This window comes from Conger conger, chromosome 12 (genome assembly GCF_963514075.1).
Source record: "Conger conger chromosome 12, fConCon1.1, whole genome shotgun sequence".
Lineage (NCBI taxonomy): Eukaryota > Metazoa > Chordata > Actinopteri > Anguilliformes > Congridae > Conger > Conger conger.
In genome coordinates this window covers 11,639,849-11,661,607 of record NC_083771.1, presented here as the reverse complement: position 1 = coordinate 11,661,607, position 21,759 = coordinate 11,639,849, and the positions used below count along the sequence as shown (strand labels likewise).

General features: G+C 48.1%; 1 protein-coding gene across 3 annotated transcripts in view; it reads right to left on the bottom strand.

The window, feature by feature from the left end:
- Nucleotides 1-21,759, bottom strand: part of nup214 (nucleoporin 214) — a 73,393-nt gene that overhangs the window by 9,423 nt on the left and 42,211 nt on the right. The window contains exons 30-36 of one of the 3 annotated variants that reach the window (XM_061263052.1): nt 14,092-14,159; nt 13,399-13,573; nt 11,012-11,167; nt 6,009-6,180; nt 3,104-3,273; nt 2,338-2,371; nt 546-653 (exon numbers count right to left, since the gene is read on the bottom strand). In XM_061263052.1, coding sequence (XP_061119036.1) covers nt 620-653; nt 2,338-2,371; nt 3,104-3,273; nt 6,009-6,180; nt 11,012-11,167; nt 13,399-13,573; nt 14,092-14,159 — 809 coding nt within the window. In that variant the 3' untranslated portion in view covers nt 546-619. Of the gene's footprint in view, nt 1-545; nt 654-2,337; nt 2,372-3,103; nt 3,274-6,008; nt 6,181-11,011; nt 11,168-13,398; nt 13,574-14,091; nt 14,160-21,759 lie in introns of those variants that run through there. The other 2 variants (XM_061263053.1, XM_061263054.1) reach the window with 2 other exon arrangements.

The window sequence follows — 21,759 nt, the reverse complement described above, 5'->3', positions numbered from 1 at the left end:
ATAAACGGGGCAGTGGGAATGATCAGAGTGTTTGGGGAGGGAGGGGTTCAGCTTTCGACAAGCAGGGGGGACACGACACTTCAGCTGAATATTAAAATCTAACAAAAATTGGACACAGATCTAAATTTCTTACATTCGCTGCACTTGTATTTCATTAAGCATCCATGTTATGATTTGCTTCAAGTTCAGTTAGAAATGCGATGAAATGAATGGAAATGACACGAAGACTAGTTTACTGGTTAACTGAACAAGAATTTCTGCTTAACCTCTTCATTTGAGCCCTGCTGATATTGCGCATATTCTCATTTCTTTATAATTCCTCCTCTGCAGACCCAGTCTGCCCATTTCTCAAGACAAGAGGGCAGGGATCAGCACCATTCCAACCAAGACGATTCAAGAAATCCCTGAACACTCATTGGTTATAAGGCGCAATTCATCTCCTGATTTGAAATGGAAGTGACCCCTGAGCCTGACTAAAGACTAGCAGGACCGTGGTCAATGTAGTTCTGGACTGAACCCCCCCCCACCCCCCACCACAGAGTCTTCCACTCAAAAAGCTTGATTGCAGACGAAGAGCTTCTCGCCACACCTGTTGTGTCCCCGACAGGGTCTACAATACCTAGGTCCTCCAACCGGTGCTCCCTTGAGAAGATCTGTAAAGATAAAGAAAAACCCAAAAAAAAAAAAAAAATGGATGGCTGAATAGGAGGGGTCTGCTGGGAGCAGATGCCGATTGGTTCTTTAAAAACCACTTTAAAAAATGATACTCTCTACAATCACCGAACGGCATCTAGAGCAACCGGAGGCAGGATGACACACAGAATCATCAGGGAGAAGGCTGGTGAGGTCACAGCAAGGTCACAATGCCCTTGGTGCGATGACCTCATCAGGCACTCCAGAAGCAAAGGGCAGGGGCACCAGGAGTGGTTGGGGAATGGGGGGCGTGCTGGGGGACAGGTGATTGGCCAGAAGGGTGCATGGGGCGGGCCCCAATCTTGCTGCCACACAGCAACAGCTTGCAGCTGCCCCTCCTGCTCGATGACGGACAGGGCGTCTGACCAACCGGCTGCAGGGGTTCTGCCCATGCTCTTCACGGTTCAGCGGGCCCCGCCCCCGCTCCCGGTCTTAGTGCCGCGACCTTTCCCGTTTTCCTTTCAGATTTACGCTACGGCAGAGAGCCGGGAGCCGGAGCCTTCCGGTTAGTTTATTTATTTGGCTGTCGCTGTTTTTACGGTCCCGGTTTTCTCTGGCATGCTGCCCTTGTGTGGCCGAGCGAGCAGCCATTTTACAGATAACTGTGAAATCAGCACATACTGACGGTTAAAGTGCAGTTTTTCCACTTTGAATTTTTTTCTTAAAACATTTTTGGTTTGACCTTGCCGAAATGACAGCAGTTTTCATACATAGTGCCCTAATTTCAGGGCACCATAATATCTGGGACAAATGGTTTGTTCACAGGTGTTTAATTACTCAAGCGGGTTCAATCGTTTCCTTAGTGCAGCTATAGGCATATCAAACAACAAGCACGTCAAAATAAACTGGTTGGAACATAATTGAGAAGAATTTGGTGAGCGCAGTAATCTCAAAGGGACTGGGCAGGCCAAGGACGGAGCTCGACATTTTGATGACCAAAAAATTCTTGCCATAAAAAACACCCAAACACCTGTCTGAAATTCAGGGGGGAGGTGCCAATGTGTCAGTGACTACTATCCACAGAAGATTTCTCAAGCCCAAGCACAGAGGCTGTGCCGCACAATACAATCCACTATTTAGCCAAAATACAGGATGGCCAGGTTCGTTTGCGAAGAAGTACCTAAAAGAGCTTGTAGAGTTCTGGAAAAGGGTCTTGTGGACAGATGATTCACTTCTATCAGAGGTGATGGCAAAAGCAAAACGTGGAGGCCAAAAGGAACTGCCCAAGATCCAAAGCACACTCCCCCACTCAAAGACCCAAAATACCCTCAAATAAAACCTGAGAATGCAAATTGTTAACTACGCGTGAATTGTTTGATTACAAATCTACACAAACGGCAAAGTTACTGAATATTTATCAGACGTCAAATCTCTGAAGAGCAGGGCTCCTGGGGGGGGAGAGAGACCCTCCTGACAGCTGATTGGCTGAGGGTTCTGCAGTGTGACAGGGCCCCGTGTTCTTCTAGCCTTTTCCTACACACAAACAGACGCACTCACTCACACACTCACACACTCACACACTCACACACTCACACACTCACACACTCACACACTCACACACTCACACACTCACACACTCACACACAATTGCACACAGACGCACTGAGACAGACATACACACACACACACTAAATCAATACTTACTGATTTGTGGTCCCAAAGCCCCCTCCAGAGAAGGCTAAAAGAAATGAAAATGCCACATTAGTGTTTCTGGCATAAAGCATGCATTTTATACACATCGGTTTGCTACTCATTTAAATCAGCTATGGTGGTGCAATAACATCAGAAAAGAGACTTTTCTGGATCCTCTGACTTTTACAGCAACACGACCCTGAGACATGAACAACCGAGGAAATGAGAACGAGAGAGAAAATGGAAGAGGGAGAGCCAAAGAAAGAAAGGGAGGGAGGAGAGAGAGAGAGACTTCGGCATTCCTGGTTTGCTCTCCAGGTCTAAAAAGTGGGCCATGGCGTTATTCTGGGAGTCAGGAGTTCGCCGGCGTCACCGGGCCGCCACGGAATGTGGGTTAATGACGAGCTGGCTGCCGGGATCCCGCCATCCCCACGGCAACCGCGGCCTGGGCAGCCACGCCCCGCGCTTCGCTCACTCACAAATGGAGCAGCACCCAAACACACCGCCCGACACACGCCTCCACCCAAATCCCCTTCACAGGACCCGGGAACGCTCTTCCGGGCAGACCGAGCAGCACTCGGTCTCAGCTGAGCATGCTCTGCTATTCTCCGAAAAATACAACACAAATAAAAAAAGTATTTCTCTTGCCCCGATAAATTACTACGTTGAAGAGGATGATAATCTTTAGAGAGCAAAGGAAACGCAGTTCCGCTCGAAACTGACGCGGAAGACAAACACACGTGCCACCAATGGGGATTGTGGGTGAACTGAGACTCACCTCCCGAGGATCCGAACCCGGAGAAGGCCTGACTCTGGCCACCGAACCCAGAGCCCTGCTGGGCCAGACTCCCGAAAGACTGAGGGTTCTGATTGGCCAGGCTGCCGAATGACGGAGTGCTCTGGCTGGCGAGGCCGCCGAAGGAGGGGGCATTCGGAGCAGAAGCAAACCTGTAGCAAAAAATGGGAGCCAATCAGATGACTGCAAAAATGCAGAGGAAACTAACTCCACCTTCCATAATAACTCCATCTTCTGTCTAACACCACCGTCTACTATATCTCCACCTGCCACCTTAAATAACATAAAGAGCAAAGCAGTCATTACAACTCAGAGTAATGGGAAATATCAGCCAGAAGGTTGGGTAAATACAATTCACCACTGAAATGAGGCACAGTGGAGTGTGCACGGTTGAATTCATGCATTATTCAGAGAATAAATACATTTCTGCCTTAAAAGAAGCTCTGAAACAATAACAAACGCATGGACTCAATTACTACCGGTCCACGTACAAAAGAAACAATTACCATCATAATAAACACTCAACACTTAAAGGCAACAATATGAATGACAATAAGCATGCACCATAAACATAGGCTACACATAAACTTTAATTGTCTCGTCTCCTGGAAATTTTGGAGTGTCCACTTTTGGGAAATAGACAAGCCCATGAAGGCTACTACTGGAAGCCTCTTCAGATACCCTTTATGGACTAAAGGCAATCTGAAGATTATTTCCATGTAGTTTCGAGGGAAAACTGCGGTACTGGACAGAGGTGCACCCTGGGAGAAAAGGGGTTGTTAATCTCTCCTTTGAGTGACAGTTGAAAGCCTGTCCTCAAGTTGAGAAATAAGCCAACATAAACGAGCGCCGCCCCTTCCTGTCTCCAGGTCAGACGTGCAAAGTGAAAATGGTGGTATTCTGAACACCACCCGAACCTCGCATATCAGCCATCTTCGATATCCGCAGGAGCCTCTCGCTGACCGACACACCTTCCAGGCCAGAAAGGGGAAAGAGGAAGCCTGCTACAACTTCAATTATTTCACTTAAAATATTGCAGACAGCTGCATTCTACTGTGGTGGGAAAAGGTGTGCTTTCAATAAATGTTTGGTGCGGGCTGAACCAACATCCGTGAGTTCGATCCCCGGTGTAGCTACAATAAGATCCATACAGCCGTCGGGCCCTTAACCCTGCATCTTGCCTCTTGCTTAGTCTAAATCAACTGTAAGTCGCTTTGGATAAAAGTGTTGGATCAAATTACATGTAATGTAATGTAATGGAGTAGCCTGAGGTAAATTTACACCTCTGTGTCCATCTTCTAATTAGATTTAATTTCATGGCTAAAGGTGTATTTTGTACGGATGTGTGTTTTGGAGTGTGTGTGTTTGTGCATGTGTATATATTCCAGATTCTCTCCAGGAGCAGTTTGGGCTGAAGGCCCAGCGAACCCCCCCCCCACGATGTGCAGCCCCAGATAAGGGTCAGGGGTGATCGGCCCGTTCCTGCCCAATCACGGACACAGACAGGCCGGTGTCATAAACGGCCCATCCAGCTTCCCTATCTAATCTGAGCAGGGGGGCGAAATACTGCTGACCCCCGACCCCAATTCTGGAGACAATTTTTAGCCGCTGCCGCTGCCCGTCGACCAACTGGTCACCCCCAACGAGATTTACTCCAGAGCCGGGCTGGAGACCAGACACAGCACATACCCACACAGCTCACACACACACAGCGCATACACACACAGCTCACACACACACACACAGCGCATACACACACAGCGTATACACACACAGCTCACACACACACAGCTCACACACACACAGCTCATACCCACACAGCTCACACACACACAGCTGACACAGCGCATACACACACAGCTCACACACACACAGCTCACACACACACAGCTCATACCCACACAGCTCACACACACACAGCTTACACAGCGCATACACACACAGCTCACACACACACAGCTCACACACACACAGCTCATACACACACAGCTCATACACACACAGCTCATACACACACAGCTCATACACACACAGCTCACACACACACAGCTCACACACACACAGCTCACACAGCTCACACACACACAGCTCACACACACACAGCTCACACACACACAGCTCACACACACAGCTCACACACACACACAGCGCATACACACACAGCTCACACACACACAGCTCACACACACACAGCTCACACAGCGCATACACACACAGCTCACACACACACAGCTGACACAGCGCATACACACACAGCTCACACACACACAGCTCACACACACACAGCTGACACAGCGCATACACACACAGCTCACACACACACAGCTCACACACACACAGCTGACACAGCGCATACACACACAGCTCACACACACACAGCTCACACACACACAGCGCATACACACACAGCTCATACACACACAGCTCATACACACACAGCTCATACACACAGCGCATACACACACAGCTCATACACACACAGCTCATACACACACAGCTCATACACACACAGCTCATACACACACAGCGCATACACACACAGCTCATACACACACAGCTCATACACACACAGCTCATACACACAGCTCACACACACACAGCTCATACACACACCTCACACACACACAGCTCACACACACACAGCTCACACCCAGGGATCCCACCCCGCGGGAGTTCTTAATCTGTCAATTCAACGGGGGAATAATAATCTCCCCTGAGTTTACAAAAAACAGACCCAGGTCTGAAAAGGATTGACCTTAGTTGAACGCTCCTGAAAATTTTTATGGTTTTCCAGAGGGACTTTCTGTATCGATGCAGACTTCCTGACTTCGAGTCACCGTAGCACGGGTGTTTTTAGGAAAACGGCCGAGCTGGAGCACATTCTCACCCGAATCCTCCAACGTTGGCGGCTGCGGTCCCCTCTCCGAAGACCTTTCCGGATGTAGGGGCCAGGGGGCTGCTGAAGGAGGGGGCTGCCCCGAACGCAGACGCCCCTCCGAACGACGGCGAGCCCCCGAAGGCGGGGGGGCTCCCGAACACGGGGGCACTGCCGAAACCACCTGCAGGCAGAGAGGGGGAGTCACACACAGGACACAACACAAGACCACAGGCCCATTCACACCAAGAACGATGACTGCAGCAATAACCATGAATAAGTTCTCAATCGTTCCAACTCAAGTGGACGGTGGAGTACACACCACAACTGTATCCACAATAAAACACTGACAGCCAATCAAAATCCATCTGAATTTACAGCATGTACAAAATGGCTGATAACACAATGCTATCATTCAGCAGTGTGGATGCATTCTCGTTATAGTAATAGTTCTTGGTGTGGATGGGCCTTAAACCATGAACAGATGTAACACTTGGCAACTGGAAATAATTTTTGGAGCACATCGAACAACCTGGGATATGGGACATTTATTTTACGTTTCACAAATTCTGACAATAGGGCCAAATGTCAATGCTTTTCATAAAGTTCAAATCATTTTAACTGAGATAAAGAGCTACACGTGTTGATTGCTTAGTCCTTTATATACATTTTGGCCCATCCTCTGCTATTATACACAGAAAATGCATCAAAGGTAAGGCAGGCAGGGTGTTTCACGTAGCTCACACAGGTAACTCCGCTGAGTCGTTCTGCCCCGTGAGCCTGGGCCTAGTCTAGGAGAGCCACATATTCGGTTCACCTTTCTTTCTTTTCTGTAAAGTCAATAACTTCAGACCCAGAAAATCGGGGAACTAAATAAATAGCTTTAAATGACCCTCTCCGATGTATATAACTCCTTAATTATTCCTTCCATTCATACAGCTCTCCCCCTCAGGACCTTGGTTAAACATCTCATCTGAAAGACTGCGTCTCTGAGTCCTCACCACTGCATTGGGGCATTGGGTTTATTTGACCACTGAACATTGGCCCCTACTGCCCCACAAACATCACATCCAGCAGCAACTAATTTTTCCCAGGAGGTGTCCCATCCAAGTACTAACCAAGCACACGCCTGCTTAGCTTCAGCCATTGGGCAGGGGCAAGTACATAGAGGTATGGCCAACCAGTGGCTCCACAGAACCAGGGTAAGGCCCAGCGCTGTACGATAAGACGGCCCACCGCTGTACTAACTTCATTAGTCATCGAGGGAAATATCAGCAGCTTGACAAATATCGGCATGAACTAAAGTCTAAGCATAAGAAAGTCATATCATGAACGATGCCTTTTGGTGAAATTATTCGGGCCCATAACCAATAACCTAGCAGTGGGTTTTGATGTCTGTTGGATAAAAAATGAGTGTCTACACGCCGAAAATCGTTTCAAAGGCCGTGGCTACAACAAGACGGGTAATACAAAAGAAAAAAAAAAACCGTTTTCCAAGAACGAGTCGATGGAAGAGCGACAGAACTTTACCCACAATGCTGAGCGGGAAGGCGAGGGAAGGGCCCTCGCGTGTCTCTCTTAAGGGCAGAAACTAGGGCAGGAGCTGCTGCGGTGCGTCTCTTAGACGCGCGAGAGCGGCCCCAGAGTTCTGCTCTAACCAGTCAGCAGAGGATTCACATCCCACAAAAATAAAGACCACGGACTCATCTGGGGGAGCATGTTAATGTGTGAAATACTCCCGTTTCGATTCAAATATTTTCTAGAAATACTTAGCGTTTTAAAATCAGCCTGGCAAAGCTACTGTACTGTGCTCTTTTGGGGTTCTGGCATGTTTGCCCTTTCCGTCTTTGCCCTTCTGGTACTCTGTAAAGAAGTAACTGTGTCTGTAAGAAGCTAAAACTTTAATGTGAAAGGGCCAAAACTCCCCCAGAAACACGTGAACCCACCCACACCTGCACCCACACACACACACCCACACACACACACACGCAAACATGCCGAAACGTTTCCTAAAAGGCCTCGCTGTGGCAAAGGGGGATTTGGGATAGGCCTAGGCGCTTAGCGACCGTGTTCCCGCAGCTACGGCGTTCCCTTGGAGCTGAGTATTTTAGCGGACACTGAAATTTCAGCTGCACCCGGACCGTACGCAGGGGTGAATAATTGATCGGGCGGGTGTAACAGGATTACTCTGCGGATGGCCACCATTTTGAGAGCTGCTGTTGGGGAAGAAGGCCGGATAGAAGGCTGGTATCTGGGGGGATGAAACTTTATTTTACAGCCCGTTAATGACATAGTACTTACTGGGTAAGCACACAGCTATTGTAATTAGGTAAGGTTAGGTAAGTACTTTGTGGAACGTACTGTGAAACAAAGTCAGTAAGCACCATTGGCAAGTACTATGTAAGTAAGTATTACAGCCCGTTTCATAGTACTTCCCAATGAAATCAAAACAGTCACCTAGAAATTACCTGGCATTTACCCAGTAAATACTATGTAATTAACCAAAAGTAAAATAAAGCGTTACTGAAATTTGCAGCATGGAAAAGTATGCCGAAGTTAAAATCATGGTTGCAAAACAATATAAAACTGCAGCTGAACGCACGGAAATGCACACAAAAAAGAATGCACCCTCCCAAAAGCCAAGCACAGACACGTGTGCAGGAAGTTAGCAGAAGCACAACCAATTACACCTAACCTACAATGCAGCACTGTGAATAGTGACAAAAAATCCATACAATGATGCTAAGCTATTTTTGCATTTATTGAGTTGACATTTTTACTGCAAATCTGGCAGCTCTGTAATGAGCCCAGGTTAAAAACTCTTGCTCAAGCACATATACAAGAACTTTTATACAGACACTCATTTTCACACTAGCTTTCAAATATTTTTCACTGCGTGAGAGAACCCTTCTCCATAACAGCTCTCTCAAAAAGAACCCTGCTCTCTCAAACAGAACCCCGCTCCCTCAAACAGAACCTCGCTCTCTCAAACAGAACACAGCTCTCTCAAACAGAACACAGCTCTCTCAAACAGAACCCCGCTCTCTCAAACAGAACCCCGCTCTCTCAAACAGAACACAGCTCTCTCAAACAGAACCCCGCTCTCTCAAACAGAACCCCGCTCTCTCAAACAGAACACAGCTCTCTCAAACAGAACCCCGCTCTCTCAAACAGAACCCCGCTCTCTCAAACAGAACCCCGCTCTCTCAAACAGAACCCCGCTCTCTCAAACAGAACCCCGCTCTCAAACAGAACACAGCTCTCTCAAACAGAACACAGCTCTCTCAAACAGAACACAGCTCTCTCAAACAGAACCCCGCTCTCTCAAACAGAACCCCGCTCTCTCAAACAGAACCCCGCTCTCTCAAACAGAACACAGCTCTCTCAAACAGAACCCCGCTCTCTCAAACAGAACCCCGCTCTCTCAAACAGAACCCCGCTCTCTCAAACAGAACCCCGCTCTCTCAAACAGAACACAGCTCTCTCAAACAGAACCCCGCTCTCTCAAACAGAACCCCGCTCTCTCAAAAAGAACACAGCTCTCTCAAACAGAACCCCGTTCTGTCAAACAGAACTTCAGCCACTAAGGAGAGAAAGGGTTCCAAAACCGTCAGGAAACTAACGCACTGCACGGCGCGCCCTCTCGGAACCCTGGGACGCGAGCACTATCTCTGGACAGAGCAGTGAGGCCTGTGTGCCAGTTTAAAGCGCCGATACCGTCCCCCTGAGGTGTTTATCACAATAAATACCCTGATGGAGCAGTAAATCCTGAGCAGTGAAATGCCGGGTTTTGATTAGCATCACAATTACTGCTTCAAGATACCAGTATTATATAAAAATGTAAATGACACAATATTCCAATGAATTAAAGCTATAAAAATGCTCGATTCAGACACGTTAATATTGCGCCCGAGAAATAATGAGTTTGGTGATTAAAAAAAGAAAAACATTCAAGGTCATCTTTCAAAGCGGTTTTGCACAGTGATTTGAATATGACACTGCTTCACTTCGTTTGTAGTGGATATTAGCATTAGCAATCTTATCCTAGATGGGAAATTATAGGTTCGGGAATAGGGTTCACTGCGGCTCCAAGAGAAAGAAATCACTGAACTGATCCGGGGATTGATACTGATACATATGGTGACACAGGCCTAACTGAAGAGTTTCACAAATTGCGTTCAGTTCCCATTTTTGCCTGAGAACCTGTGTAGGTCAAATTGGCATCAGTTTCAGAATAAATATACACAAGACAATAAAATCTTTCAGTCAGTTTGTTTCATTATGACAAATCAGTCAGCCAGCCAGTCGGTCGGTCTGTAAGGCAAGTCCTTCAGTGGCTCAGTGGCTAAGTGAATTAGTAAGTGAATAATGGGAAAAACGTCAGTATGTCTGTTTGTGGGCAGGGGGGATTGGGTAGTGGGGACAGTGTACCTGTTTTGGCCGGGGTGGTTAAGGTGTGGGGGTAGATTTCAGGGGCTGGTGAGGGTGTGGGGGTAGATTTCAGGGGTTGGTGAGGGTGTGGGGGTAGATTTCAGGGGCTGGTGAAGGTGTGGGGGTAGATTTCGGGGGCTGGTTCAGGTGTGGGGGTAGATGTGGGGGGCTGGTTCAGGTGTGGGGGTAGATGTGGGGGGCTGGTTCAGGTGTGGGGGTAGATTTTGGGGGCTGGTGAAGGTGTGGGGGTAGATTTCGGGGGCTGGTGAAGGTGTGGGGGTAGATTTTGGGGGCTGGTGTGGGGGTAGATTTCGGGGGCTGGTGAAGGTGTGGGGGTAGATTTTGGGGGCTGGTGTGGGGGTAGATTTTGGGGGCTGGTGAAGGTGTGGGGGTAGCTTTTGGGGGCTGGTTAAGGTGTGGGGGTAGATTTCGGGGGCTGGTGAGGGTGTGGGGGTAGATGTGGGGGGCTGGTGAGGGTGTGGGGGTAGATGTGGGGGGCTGGTTCAGGTGTGGGGGTAGATTTTGGGGGCTGGTGAGGGTGAGGGGGTAGATTTCGGACTGGTGAAGGTGTGGGGGTACGGTACCTGTTTTGGCCGGGCTGGTGAAGGATCCAAAGCCCTGGGCCGCTACGCTGCCCCCCCCGGTGCTGAAGGTTCCGCTGGGCTTGGGCTCACCGAAGGAGGACGTCGTCCCAAACCCAAACGTCTTGGCCCCGCTGTTCCCAAACAGGCTAGTGGACCCTGGGGGACAGAGAGAGGGGTCACACCCAAACTTCAGAGCCACTCCGGCTCCTTCTCAGCAGGCCCATCCCAAAAAAAAAAAAACTGCTGCCTTCGCACAACACCTCCAGTGAACAATACTACACTACATCACAAATACAGCATGGAGACTATGGAAAATATAACCATAAACATATTTCACATCCGTGTGCTTTAAAAAGGAATCTATACCTCGCAATATCTGAAAACCTCAGCAATATTCAGCATAACTGCCATGTGAGAGTTTTGATAAATGAATGAATTGAATGTCAGCATAGTGAAATGTTATATTTATATTCCCTCTCCCTCTCCCAGAATCCCGTGCTGTGCGGTTTGGAGACCTGCGATCCACCTGCAACCCCAGTCTGGTAAGGAGGCGGCAGCTGATCAGGTCTGCTGAGTGAAACAAGCTAATTTAGCATGATAGCGCTATTCTCCTTGTGCTCACAATACTGACTTTCACACATAAGACCAAGGCACTGAGGGGACCAGGGAAAGGGAAGGGAGAGTTGTAAGAGCCATTTTGCCATCTGTAAATTTTTGCTCTTGTGTTGGTCTTGTGGCCTACTGCCCTTTCTGTGTGCTGCAGACAGGATGTGATTGGGGAAGTGAGATTTGGTGGAGGCCATGCCAGACAGAGGAACAGTATAGTTATTTTACCTCACTCTCTCTAACTGGCCTTATATGTTTGTCTATTTATTTTGTTTAATTATCTTTTTGCAGTGATAGTGACTGTATTTAATTGCAGATTTGTTGTCGAACATTTCTGTCTTCTATTTGAGAGGAAATTTGGTGTCAGACTCCCTCTTTCTTGGACAGAGGCTAAAAGGACGCTTTTATCCAAACCGACTTACAGTTGATTAAACTAAGCACATTACATTACATTATTGGCATTTGGCAGACGCTCTTATCCAGAGCGATGTACAGTTCATCAGACTAAGCAGGAGACAATCCTCCCCTGGAGCAATGCAGGGTTAAGGGCCTTGCTCAGGGGCCCAAAGGCTGTGCGGATCTTATTGTGACTACACCGGGAATCGAACCACCGACCTTGCGTGTCCCAGTCATTTACCTTCGCCACTAGACTACAGGCTGTCTTGTAAAAAAAGAAGTCATGACAAGCACTGAATTACACATCGAAAACAAAGAAATAAGCCAAATAAAAACAAATAAACCGAGGCTAACACGGATAGCCAACGGCGCTAATGCTACGCTAACGCCCGCTAGCCCTTCCAGGGCCAGCCGCACTGCTGGGTCGGCGGGGGCGAGTAGCAGGGTTTTTTCGGCGGCGGTTATCGCCGCTGCGCGGCTCGGGGGCTGATTTACGGCGAACGCGCTCGGCCAGCTAAGATGCCGAAACGACCGAAGGAGGAAATGAGATAGCGCCAGCTGCCTTTTTTAAGAGCCTCAGCGCTGCCATCAGATAAAGGCCTCACCTCACGTCGAACCGTTGACCGCGCAAGCTGATACACGACTGTGCCAGTCACCTTCACGCAAAGCATCATGGGTAATGTTCTCAGCCTTTTGTGCCCCTGTTTCTTATTTTTATGTTGTGCTGATGATGGGGGGAGGCAGGCCATCTTTTTTTGCTCTCCTAAAATATCCAAATGTCTTACCGGCCTGGTTGGCTGTGGCTACAGTGAGAGACACTCTTACCGGCCTGGTTAGCTGTGGCTACAGTGAGAGACACTCTTACCGGCCTGGTTAGCTGTGGCTACAGTGAGAGACACTCTTACAGGCCTGGTTAGCTGTGGCTACAGTGAGAGACACTCTTACAGGCCTGGTTAGCTGTGGCTACAGTGAGAGACACTCTTACCGGCCTGGTTAGCTGTGGCTACAGTGAGAGACACTCTTACCGGCCTGGTTAGCTGTGGCTACAGTGAGAGACACTCTTACCGGCCTGGTTAGCTGTGGCTACAGTGAGAGACACTCTTACCGGCCTGGTTAGCTGTGGCTACAGTGAGAGACACTCTTACAGGCCTGGTTAGCTGTGGCTACAGTGAGAGACACTCTTACCGGCCTGGTTAGCTGTGGCTACAGTGAGAGACACTCTTACCGGCCTGGTTAGCTGTGGCTACAGTGAGAGACACTCTTACCGGCCTGGTTAGCTGTGGCTACAGTGAGAGACACTCTTACAGGCCTGGTTAGCTGTGGCTACAGTGAGAGACACTCTTACAGGCCTGGTTAGCTGTGGCTACAGTGAGAGACACTCTTACCGGCCTGGTTAGCTTGTCCGAAGCCTCCTCCGGCGCCCGTGGACCCAAACGGGTTCTTATTGGCTGCGTCTTCGCTGGGCTTGCCCCCCAGGCCGCTGAAGAACCCCCCCGCTCCTGCAGAGCCTGGAGCAGCGCTCGCCGCCGAACCAAACAACCCCCCACCTGAGCCCGCCTGCTGGGATACACACACACACACACACACACACACACACACACACACACACACACAGGGACATACAGGGACACACAGACAACACACACACACACACAGACAGAGACAGAGACACACACACACACACACACACACACACACAGGGACAAACAGGGACACACACACACACACACACACACACACACACACACACACACACACACACAGGGACACAGATACAACACACGCACAGACGGACATGGACATGGGCAAACAAATACACCAACACACACAGGGACACACAGACAACACACACACACAGAGAGACAGACACACACACACAGGGGCATACAGGGACACAGATAAAACACACGCACACACGGACATGGACATGGGCAAACAAATACACCAACACACACAGGGACACAGAGACAGAGACAGAGACAGAGACAAAAGTTATTTTGGGAGACAGTCATTACGAGTCATCTTCAAACAAAAGCGGCAGCCTGCATTCTGGGTCAGAGCTCCAGTGGACATGTTACCTGTCCGAAGACGGTGCCGGGGGTGCCCTGCTGCCCGAACACAGAGGGGGTGGAGGTGCTGCCGAAAGCTGTGGGTGGGGGGGAGAGACAGAGAGTACGGGTGAGTTTGTGTCTTCATCAAACACTTACAGCCATCATAGTACGAGGCCGCTGTGAACACACAGAGAGGAGTGCATGGAGAATTCTGCTCTCCTTCCCTCAGTGGTTTAGGCCAGTCTTCCCCACTCTCCAAGTTCAAGGGGTCTGTCCTCCTGCAGGGTCTTTTCTGGCCTTACACAACTCTACTATGACTGGGACAATGGGGGCTTCCCATGTACAAGTCTTCCTCTGTGTGTACGCATGTGCACGTGTGTGTGTGTGTGTGTGTGTGTGCGTGCACGTGTGTGTGTGTGTGTGTGCACGTGTGTGTGTGTGTGTGTGTGCGCGCGTGTGCACGTGTGTGTGTGTGTGTGTGTGTGCGTGCGCACGTGTGTGTGTGTGTGTGTATGCGTGTGCACGTGTGTGTTTGTGCACGAGTATGTGTATGCGTGTGTGTATGCGTGTGCACGTGTGTGTGTATGCGTATGCGTGTACACGTGTGTGTGTGTGTGTGTATGACATGAGTGTATGTGTGAGAGGCTGCTGACTGAGCAGGGGGTAGGGGAATAAAAGCCCCCACCCCCATGGCCCCCTCCTGATTGGCTGCAGTCACACTCCTCCAGTTATCCGCTGTGTGATCAGCTCTATGACACGGCAGGGCTGGGGCTCATTAACAGGGCTTAGTGCAGCCGGCAGGAGGGCCTCAGTCCCTGCACCTCAACACTCAACCAAGCCCATACCTCCTTCCTCTCTCTGCAGCAAACCCCAAAACACTCAACCCTTCTCTCTCTCCATCAAATCCCAAAACACTCAACCCCCTTCACTCTCTCCATCAAACCCATAAACACTCAACCCCCTTCTCTCTCCATCAAACCCCAAAACACTCAATGCCCTTCTCTCTCTCTCTCCATCAAACCCATAAACTCAACCCCCTTCTCTCTCTCCATCAAACCCATAAACACTCAACCCCCTTCTCTCTCTCTCCATCAAACCCATGAACACTCAACCCCCTTCCAGTCGCTCAACCAAACCTATACCTCCTTCCTCTCTCTCTACCAATCCCAGAAACACTCAAACCCTTTCCTTTCTCTCAATCAAACCCTTAAAACACTCCCCAACTGTCTCTGACAAACCTTAAACATGCAACCTCATTCCTTTCTGTGTAATGATTACAGCACAAAAAACAAAAAAAAACAAAATGTTTGAAAAATTTATTTTTACTACCGTTCACTATATACGACCATGGTGAATTACGCCCATCCAAACTGCCACATTGAGTGCCCGGCTCACTCCCCACTACACCTCTAGTGCGGGAGAGTTTGTCTGCCTAGGGTAATTGGGTGGCTCCTCCATGCAGAAATGGTTATATGTGTGACATTTTTAACAACATGAGGGCGAGGATCACACTGAAAATAACATGGCGGCTACTGAAGTCACCCCCCCACTGAGAACTTCTATGACCGTTGTTCTAAAATGAACCACCATTATGGAAATAGAAATACAAATAACCAAATAACAGCTGCTAAACTGTGCCCACAGGCTGGAATAACAGAATCATCAGCAGAAAATGAATAAACATTTTGTTTGCCATGAATTTCTTTAAATATTAAGCAGTAAATGTATAAAGCTGAAGTTAAAGAAAATAAGCAAATATGCTGAATTCAGCGAGATTCCTTAAGCACTCATACAGCTAGTTCACTAACGCTCATTCAGCTAGGACGCTAACTTGCTCATACAGCCAGCTCCCTTACACAGCCATTCAGCTAGCTTCCCAACACGCTCATTCAGCTAACACGCTAACATGCTCATACAGCCAGCTCCCTTACACAGCCATTCAGCTAGCTTCCCAACACGCTCATTCAGCTAGCTCACTAACGCTCATTCAGCTAGCTTGCTAACATGCTAATTCAGCCAGATCGCGAACACACTCATATCGCTAAACACTCTTTCAGCGAGCTTCCCAGGCATGCTAATTCAGCTAGCCCGCTAACATGCTATGCTGGGCAGTACAGATTAATCGCCTCCTGGAGAGGGAACAGACTGCAGTGGAAACACACTCTTGCCCTCAGCCTCATTACAATATTAAAATATATATATATATATATATATATATATATGCCGCCCATGTGAGAACTGGCTTGTCCTGGGATATAAATAGGCCCGGGAAGCTAACGCCGGTGAATATCTCGCACTGGCCAGCCCGCCTTCTATGGGCTGCTACACCTGCTGTAGTCCCTGGCTGGCTGGCTATTATTATTATGATCATAATGTGGGCTATCCCCACTGGCATTCACACCTCGGGGTCCAGACACGGGCTGGTATCAGGGAGAGAGATGCTAGCAATGATGCGGCGGGCTATGTGACAACACCACAGAAAATCTGCAACAAGAATAGAAGCACTAAACACCGTGCGGATTAATAAAGGCGACCAGTGACACGATGGTATTAAGCTCTCATATGCAGAACGACACCGTTATAAAACAACCGCAGGAGCACTCAAAGGGGTGATAAAAACTGGTCCAAACATGAAATGGTGGAATTCGGTTTGGACCTGTTCCTTGGGGAACCGTTACTGTTTGAAAGACGCTCATGAATAATGGATGCTTATTTTGCTTTCGCCTCAATATAACTCCACTGTGGACTCTTAAATGACCACAGGAAGTGAGGACCTGGGTATTTGGGATGAGACGTTACGCACTATAACTTCTTTACTCTTGTGACTATGGGTCTGAAATGATGCCACAGTGACTCATACACACTTAGAAAAAAGGGTTCTGAAAGGGTTCTTTGGCTTTTCTTCCAAAGGAACCCGTTTTTTTTGTGTGTGAAAGCTCCCTGAGAAATACCATTTTGCCTGACAAAGAACCCTTTAGCTAAAAACGCTTCTTCTATCGAATCGCAGGGTTCCCATTGGAACCTTTGTTTTTAGAGTGTACATATACAGTATTTGGTAAGCACCGGAATACCAATGAGACCGGGCGTTTGTACGAAGAAATCACAAAAGCAAATCGTTACAGCGAATTTCAGGCAGGTTTAGCCAACCAGAGGAGAGTGAAGGTTGAGTAGTACCTGTGGGATATGACTGTCTGCAGTGCACCTCAAAAAATAAACATAAAATAAACATTAAAAAAGAAGAGATTAGGGGATCTTCGCTCCAGCGAAAGTCAGGACCTGCTGGGATTTCACACTCAGACTTTGAGGAAGAACTGAGAGAGAGAGGTGGAGAATTTGCAGGTTTTATTTGAAATGTGACAACTCATTTATAGGCGGAGAGGAAGAAACCGCTTTTCAAACATGGCCCAGGGAATTATGGGAGAAGTAGACAATTTCAATTATCAGAAACCAGACATAATGAAAGAAAGAAATAAATTAATTAAAAAACAGGCTGGTAGACCGATCGAAGGGCGAAGCCCCACCCCACCAGGCATCTGTGATAGCTGTAATTCCATAATACCATGGCTACACAAAATCTCATTAGAAATATGCATAAAAATCACAACTTCTTGCATTAAAAAAAAAGTTTCTATTAGTTAACAGATGGCTTTGCAACACGTCTCCGTAACAGGGCTGTCGTCTAGACAGGGACGTTATCCGGGGAGAGAGCGAACGTTTCGACAAACAAAATCGATCGCGACGGCCGATAAACTGATACACAGCCTGGCGCGTTTTCCGCTTCGCGGGGTGAAGTTCTGATTCCGCCTCGCGCGCTGATGCCAGGCGGTTAAATGCGGTTTGAAGCCGTCGTCGCCGTTGCCGGGGGAAACCGCTGTGCGCTAGCAGGACGTGCTGGAGACATGAGCGGACTACAGAGGCCTAAACGAATCGTGGCAGAGTGAGCCGTGGTATCCGCTCTCTCACCTGTGTCTGTTACAGGCCTCACTCTCTCTTCCCTTTCATTAATGCTCATTTTCTGCTCACACAGAAACTGGGACAGCATCCGCATTCAGTCCTCAACACACTCACCGCCATGTCCTCACTGCTAAATGTCACCTACAGTAGCCTGGCCTGAGATGGCAGTCCAGCCTATTCCCATCATCTAACCTGAATACAGAAGTGGGACATGAAGTCCGGTTGAGCTTTTGTAGCCGGTGAGTTGAAATCCCAAAGAAGAGGTTCACTGAATAATGCACCCTGCCCAAATGCATTCTGTGACGACACAATGCTGGTTTCAAAAGCACCCTCGCAGACAGCTACACAAAGGTGCACACACAGACGCGCGCACGCACGCACGCACGCACGCACGCACGCACGCACTTTTCTTCAATCCCATATGAAACGCTATTTGAGGGTACGGGGTACAAACTGCTAAAGCAATGTTAAGAATGAGGCCAGAAGCTAGGTGTGGTCGGGGTGGTTGGCTGGAGCAGGTCAGCTGGTCTGGGCTCTCCCAGAGAGGGGGGCACACAAGGTGTGGCCAGGCTGGTTGGCTGGCTGGAGCAGGTCAGCTGTTCCGGGTGGCGGCCCACCCAAGTGTCCGGTCCCTGCTGGGGAATTCTGGGAATGTCTGGGAAAAGAGCCGCTCCCTGTTCTCCGGCCCTCTCTCCCGGCACGGGACGGGACCAGCCTGGGGACGGGTGACTGTGACCCCAGCTGACCCCTGACCTCCCCCGCTGGTCCCACAGGGCCAGTGACCGCTCAGCTCAGTGTGCCATACCTGACCTAAGCTTATTTCAAACACTTCATTAACATCATTAACTTTTTTTTAATGCAAGAAGACTTAGTGACTTTTATGCATTTTGTAATGAGATTTTGTGTAGCCATCATCTCACGGAATTACAGATGCTGGTACGGGGGTAGAATTCACCCTTCGATTGGTCTTTTTTTTTTTTCTTTCATTAAATCTGGTTTCTGATAATTGAAATTGTCTACTTCTCCCATAATTCCCTTTGGACATGTTTGAAAAGTGGTTTCTTCCTCTGCGTATAAATTAGTTTTCACATTTCAAGTAAAACCTGCAAATTCTCCACATTCTTCTCTCTCTCAGCACTTTACTATCATTCTTTGATAATTAATCCAGGGGAACTGAACTGAATCGATAAAGGGTGGATGTTCACATTTGAATGTCTATGTTCATCAAGGACACAGGCAAGTCTATAAGTGCTCAAGTGTCCATGTCATTATCAAAAGTGAGTGGTCTTTGATACTGGCTTGCAAAGCAACTAGCTCTGACAGACTAAAAAAGAAATATCGAGCCTAATTCAAACAAGAGCAGCAAAGTCATTTCAATTCAACAGAAACTAACTGGCAACAAATGAACTATTCATGCATGAAAATGCAAAATGGCGATGGTTGACCACTTCTGGGTTTAGCGGATACCATCTATTGTTCGCAATAAAGCAGTTACCATCACGGACATGGCCAAAGCTACATAACGTACACATGTTGTGGTTACTTTTGGTCTCATGACATCACAGATGGATTCTGGGGCGTGCACACCAGAGGGGGTATAACACGAATAGAACACGTGCACGGTGTAAGAGGCCGACCCGACGGTATCGTGAGCAGATGGAAATATCTGCCGTGGTGGGGTGACACGGACATGTGGAACCATGTTTGATCGTGGTGCCGTGCCAGGTTGCTCGGACGCGAAAGGTGAAAGAGGTGATGGGGTGAACTAATGCAATGGTGGCAGAGGGTTAGGTAACAAATCAAAACAAACAAATCAAATCAAAAAACTATTCAAAAAAAAACTTTGCGTCCTTGGAATTCCAGGACATTGGACTTGGAAGTCCGGAAACTTGACTGCTTAACGAGCTCCGTGCGCCTTCATAGTCTGGAATTCTGGAGGCTGTCCGGTTTGATCTGGATCCGTTCCTCGCATTAAACGTTAAGACGGAGTTGTTTTCGGCGGCAGACAGAGTCGTTAGCAGTTGCCTAGCGTTCGCGAGAAAAGGGCAAAGCCAGGGAGTCAGACACAGGGCTCAGGAGCAAGGCCTCACCTGCATGTCAAACAACTTTTAAAAAGCCCAAAACTGACAAAAAAATTAGCTTTCATCTCAATTCCACGCTGGCACAAACACATCTCCCTCAACAGGAAACATCAATTCGACTCTGTCTACGACGGTAATGAACCAGACAGCCGACTGGTTCTTTTGTCCCCTGTAAACTGAACGAGGAGGTTTGCAACCAAAACAAACAAAGTAACTTCCCTAACCTGACTCGCACACAAACAACGACGCTGCTTGTTAGCTAACGAGGGTGACATCAATCGGCGGACAGGCGATAAGGCGGGCCGATAATCAGGCGACACCCGCCACTCTGCCGGAGTTTGGAGAACCGCACTTCCCCGTGAGAATAATTGCTCCATTTGAGGTGCAGGGCACGCGCGAGGGGAGAGAAGGGAACGGACGTCGAGCGCAAATGAAACGAGACTTCAGCCCCACTCGGGCGTCTGTTATTTTTATTTAAAAAGTGGAATTGTGGGAGCAGAGCCGAGACGCACGGATATATATGACAAAGAATATATATATGTGTACATATTATTATTATTATTATTATTTTTTATTAACTTTTTTCTCTGCCATCTTCTACCACAGACTGAAAACAGGTACTGCACCTCTATATTATTTGCCTTTAACATTTTGCATTCTACTAACGGTATCTTTGTGGAATCTAGTACTATATCCTGACCCATTTTCTTCAGAGTAATGCAACATGTCTCCTTTCCCTAGGGCGCCTACTATGGCAGTTAACTTTATGTTGAAAGAGCGCACTGACAAATACTATCACCGCTGATCCGGGTGACTGTTTGTTGCATAAACGTGGGGCACACACACACACACACACACACGTGCAAACACATATTAAATGAATCCTCCGATCGATTTTAACGTTCATTTGAACGTTAACAGATTAATATTCAATAGTCATTACGGTACATTGCGCTAACTATATATAGCTCACCGATAAAAATGCGAGTGCCAGTGGAGGCAATATACTTTTCCTGACTCCAGGCCAGAGTATCTTTTCCCCTCGCGTTCAAACGGCATTCGATCAAATCATCTACCCACAATGCGGAAGCACAGAACAGCATTTGTTTAGATGGCCGTTAAATTGAGACGAAATCGCAAGGCAATCAACACGGCTCAGAGAATTTAAGGCCTTTTTCCCCAGCCTGCTACGCTTAAACCGTCGATTAAAACGGTACAGGTATAGCCCAAGGATAGTCTTCATTTTATGTAATAATAAATGAAAGGAGCTTTGTCGCAGTCACAAAAACTTTATTGTAACATTCCCACTGACTGGTCATCATTTTGGATAACCAACAGGGCTTAGAGTAATCACAGGCGAGGAGGGGAGCACAACCATAAACATCTAGCCCAGGCCCTTAAAATGAAGCCAAGTCCAGAGGGGAGGAATTTGGTTGGGTTCCATGAGAAATCAATGAAGTGGAGAGTCATTGGTCTTTAAATTAGGACTAAATACTAATAACATCGCAATTTTGGGCAACACTTTACCTGAACCCGTCGCCATAAGGCTGACATAACGCTGTCATACACGACATAACAGCTCACAAGATGGCATAACAGGTGATGTCAAATTATGTAAAACTGGCATACTTTTATCTCTCACTCACTCTCTCTCTCACAC